The following is a 4972-nucleotide window of genomic DNA, read 5'->3' as shown; positions in this document are numbered from 1 at the left end:
GATAGAGAGAGAGAGAGAGAGAGAGAGAGAGAGAGAGAGAGAGAGAGGAATTTTTAATTTAATTGAACAACTTAGTTAACAAGTTCTATTTTAATAAATTAAAAATTTATCTTCTTTATCTTCAATTTATTAAAAATTCTAATTAAACCGTTAAGAATATCTTTTATATGTAATAAAGTCTTTAGACTTATGTGATCAATTAATAATTTTTAATTTTTATTATGTTGTAGGTGAATGTCGAAATTAAGTGGGAGTTTATGAATGAGAACAAAGAAAAAATAGTATGCTTAGAATTTCCAGCCAAAATTAAGTGATTCAAAAGATACAGCAAATGGAAAATATAGAAAAATATTGAAGATTTTATTTTGATAGAAATATGAAAGTGCCATTTTTTAATTAAATATTTTGACATAAATTTAATATGTAATATTTAACTTCAAATATTGTCATGTCAAAACATATTGATATATGAAAAAATGATGAGAGAAATAAATATAAATTTAAAAAGAACATTTTGTTGGTATATATGCTTGTATATATTTTAAATATCAATTTTTTTTAATTATAAACGATTTAGAATCTCAATAAATAAATAATACATTATTATATGTTTTATTTAGCATTTTATTAGATATTTTTCTTTGTAAAATATACTAATATGATAATTTTCTTTTGTAAACTAGTTCAGTTTGCAAAACTTGTTTTAAAAACTTGCAGTTATAAATAAGAAATAAAATTTTTGAAGTTAATGAATAATTCATTTAATCAAATTAAATGTTATTATTCTATTGAAATACTAGTTCAAATTTAGCTACACAGTTGTTTTTTCAGCTGCACTATATGTATACATTCTGCAGTCAAAACAATGAGTAAAGAATAAGAAAAATAAAATAAAATAAAAATTAGCAGAAAATGCAACGAGCTAAAAAAAGAAAATATTTTCGTTCGTTGAATCTAAAACTTTGGTAACTTCAGTTTTCTCCCTACTTTCTAAGTAAGTTATCATCAACTATTTATTGTATTCTCAACCTTATCTTGCGATCGATTGTCCATTTCAATCTGATGAATTGTTCGCTTACTACGTTGGACTTCGGAATTTTGTTGTTCATTTCTCAGTGTCTTCTCTGCCTGATAGATAGGTTCATATTCTCTTAGTTGAATCATAAAACCTTCGTTCGGATTTATGCAGAATCTTCTTTGTTGCACCATCGAATATGCATGCCTAAAATAAATATTAAAATATTAAAATATTTTTCGATATTATAAATTCAGTAAACAGGAGTGAGAATTATCGAATATGTAAAATAAATTTATAATTCTGTAATTCAGATAAAAATATTGTTATTTATAGAAAAAAATTTACATTTGTGAAAGTTCGTATGTTTCCATAACATACGCCAAGACCAACGCGGCAGATCTCGAAATACCAGCATTTCCATGAATGAGGACTCGACCGCCTAAATTTAAGGCTTCATCAATGAATGCTTTTACCCTTTTGAAATGTTGAATGATATTTTCCGTTATTGTATCAGCGATCTCCAAAACTAGGTATCTATAGAAAATGTAAGCATAAAATATAATTAAATATAAATACATAAAGAGAGAAATTAAAGACGCATTGATTCAAGAAAAATTTAAGTTGATATATATTACTATGAAAAAATCATAAACTTAATCGTAAAATTAAAACAAAATAAAATTAATAATTAAAAATATCAAGAAAATCAAAGAAATAAGAACTTTTTCAAGTTCTTAGACTCGTTTTTTCATTCTCTATTTTGTTAAGCTACTATATAAGCTGTTGCAATAAAAATCACATACTTGAAGCTGTTGGGAAAGTTTGGCTTTATAAGGTTTGCCTCAATAGCATGCCTGACACAAACTATATGTGTTATTCCATGATCAAGCAAAGATTGCAATTTAGAGCGACTCGCAGCACTATATGGACCAAGAAACACACCAGGTACCACTTCCTATAATACAAAATATAGACATATATATTAAATAAATAATATATAATTTTTTATAAAAGTAAGAAAATTAAATATATACTAATTTTTTACGAACTATATAAAATTATAACTCAAAAAGAAACTGTTTTAGATCGATATTCGTACATACGATATTTGTCAATCAATAAAATTAACAGATTATTGCTGGTAAATTTTTGTCAAACATTTTGTACACTGTCTTATTAATTTGACATAATCACCTGCATGTTTCTTCTCATTGTATAAGTCCATTCTTTAGGTCTCTCTACCCAGGGGATATTAGGAATTTCTGAGCAGTCATGGTCAGATTCTGATTCATTGCCTCCTCCATTGTCTTTCTATACAAGCAATTAATATATTCATTCACTTTCAGAAAGCTATGAAAATCATTTGTATCTTATTATATATTAAAAATATATTTTTTCTTAGAATAAAATTTTCAAGAAAATTTAAGCTAAAAATTCTGCGGCTTTCTAAAGGCTTTAATTACCAAAAATTTTAAGAGAAAAGGTTAAGTTTATTTGAACTCTTAATATTAATGATACATAATTTTTTATAAAAATAATAAAAAAATGTAATATAAAATTATAGACTATCAGAAGTATTATAAGATATAAGAAAACATTATGCAAGAGTAATAGGTCTATCTTCTAAACTGTAATATTTTTATTATTGTGTATATAAGCTGAACATACAAATCCGTCCATTCTCGGGAGGAAACGGAAACCAGAATTAAAGATACGAGGTCCATTCAAAATAGGACAAATCTGGTGTCGATGTCATTGCTAAATCCTAGTATTTTGCACGTCCCCGCTTGATTATCGCTGTTTCAATTGTTGCATAGTCTACACGGTGAGTGTACAATTTTGTTCCACTGACTCTCGTAATCCAATGACGGATGTTGCTCTTTATTGACTATCTCTTCACGCAGATATACTTGTTGTTAAACGAACGCTCGAGTTCTTAATCGTCATTATCTCTAATAGCTACGCGATGATGTAGGAATACATGATTTCATAACCTATCATCATATTATATATATATATATGTACGTATGTAGCAAATGTATGTATATATCGCAGAGAAAAGAGAGAGAGAAAGCAAAAGAAGCTTAAAATAGCCAGAGATAGCCTGAGATCTGATGGGCAGTGTTTTAAATGAAACTCGTCTACTGGCGCCTCTATGTGCACAAAGCGTGGAACTATGTAGCCATGGATACATCCGACGGGTAACATATCTATATTTTTCAACTTTAGGAGTTTTTTAGCAAGAGATACAAATTGACACAAAAGAATAATCTTGGCCTTGTTCGATATCAGAAACAAATAAAGACAAAATGACTCTTGAGTCAATTTGTGCATCTGCTGGAAAGCTCCCTTTGTTACCTATCATTACTAATACTAGCAGTTGATACTAGCCATGCTCTCTATCGTTGATTAATTAGTATTGATTGATATCACCAGGGGGTGCAAGCAGTCCCGTTTTGTCGTTATGTAATCGTAACTCGGTACGCACATCGCCGGGGGAAAGGTCAATTTGATATGGTGAAGGGAGGAGGGAAGTTATAAACCTCTCTATTATATATATTCAGAAAATTATAATTATTTGTTTGTTTTTATTATTTATTTATATATATTGTTTGTTTTATTATTTATTTATAATAACTGTAGAAGGCTTGCAATAGAGAGAGAGGTATATAATCACTAGATTACAAACTGTAATAGTAACACATTATATTAACATTATAATTTTTTACTTAATATAAGTGTGAAATAACACATGTATTGTACTAATAGTTATATGTTATTAAATAAAATTAAAAACGTAAAAATAATAATATGTCTCAAAAAGAATAAAATTAATAATAATAGACTAGAAAAGCTACGAGCAAACAATATCTTATAATATTTAAAATATAAAAATAATAAACATAATAAACAGACGTTTTGATAACAATCAGGTGATTATTAATTAATATTAAGCGAATTTAAATTATAATATAAAAATAGCAGTTATGCGTACATATTTTATAGTTAGATAAAACATAAAAATATAAAAAAAATATGACAAGTTACTCTCTTCTATCCAACAAATTTATGTGTTCGATGATTCAGACGGACAAATGTGGTTCAGTTGATTGTACAACCGAATTAATAGTCATATTAACAGTAATTATTCGATGTTCTTCTGATGGGTGGATTTTTTTTTCTCGTATAAATTATACATTCTTGATCAATGTGAGTCAAACGATAAAAGTTTCACAGTACAAATTCAGTCTCAACAGAAATGAAAATAAAGCAATAATGCGATAGAGATCACAGTGTAAAAATATTTTCAAATCTATTTCAAGAGATGTTATAAATTCATAAAATTAATTAATAATATCTTAATTTTTTTTATCGCACAGTTCTTTAAGGATGTTTTATACATATTTTCAAAACAATAACAAAATTATGAAAAAATTATAGATTATAAATCATGTTTAAAAATAATACGACAAATTTGATGACGATTTACTATCTGAACTATAAGTTATTCTAATAAATAGTAGTATTTTTTAAATCTGTGTTCTAATAAAAATATATGGAAATGTATTATAAAATAAATGATAAAAATCTCAATTTTTTAATATAAGTACATTATATATTGAAGATTATTTACGTAGAGTTATATTGCGATGAATGAACTAGTTTTTCAAAATATTTATTTGTTCTATATCTTTGTAACTATTCAGTAAATTGCAATGAAACTTTGCATAAATTATTTTGAATGTTTGAAGTACTTATAAAAGAAAAATGTAAATTTTTTAATTATTTAAAAAAATTTTCATTTTTAATAATAAAAATAATAACAAATAAAATAAATAAACAAAAATGTGTTATTAAACACAAATATAATCTTATTCATACAACTTTCATATGTATATGGTTTATTTGAAGTATAAATATTAAAAATCCAAATTTAATTTTCTTTGCATAGAC

General features: G+C 25.8%; 2 protein-coding genes across 2 annotated transcripts in view; one reads left to right on the top strand and one right to left on the bottom strand.

The window, feature by feature from the left end:
• Positions 1 to 382, top strand: part of LOC108752514 (protein NPC2 homolog) — a 10481-nt gene extending 10099 nt beyond the window's left edge. The window contains exon 4 of the mRNA XM_018493362.1: positions 231 to 382. Within this exon, the coding sequence (XP_018348864.1) occupies positions 231 to 314 (84 nt within the window). The 3' untranslated portion in view covers positions 315 to 382. The remainder of the gene's footprint in view (positions 1 to 230) is intronic.
• A 547-nt stretch (positions 383 to 929) lies between these two features.
• LOC108752635 (serine/threonine/tyrosine-interacting protein-like) lies at positions 930 to 3040 on the bottom strand. Its single transcript, XM_018493613.1, has 5 exons — positions 2687 to 3040; positions 2213 to 2329; positions 1822 to 1973; positions 1364 to 1552; positions 930 to 1222 (listed from the first exon to the last, which is right to left on the bottom strand). The coding sequence occupies exons 1-5, from the start codon at positions 2696 to 2698 to the stop codon at positions 1006 to 1008; spliced, it is 687 nt and encodes a 228-aa protein (XP_018349115.1). The 5' UTR covers positions 2699 to 3040; the 3' UTR covers positions 930 to 1005.
• Positions 3041 to 4972: the final 1932 nt, after the last annotated feature.

The sequence above is a fragment of the Trachymyrmex septentrionalis genome, unplaced genomic scaffold (genome assembly GCF_001594115.1).
Source record: "Trachymyrmex septentrionalis isolate Tsep2-gDNA-1 unplaced genomic scaffold, Tsep1.0 scaffold60, whole genome shotgun sequence".
NCBI lineage: Eukaryota > Metazoa > Arthropoda > Insecta > Hymenoptera > Formicidae > Trachymyrmex > Trachymyrmex septentrionalis.
The sequence above is the reverse complement of the archived record's forward strand: the minus strand, read 5'-3'. Positions and strand labels throughout refer to the sequence as shown.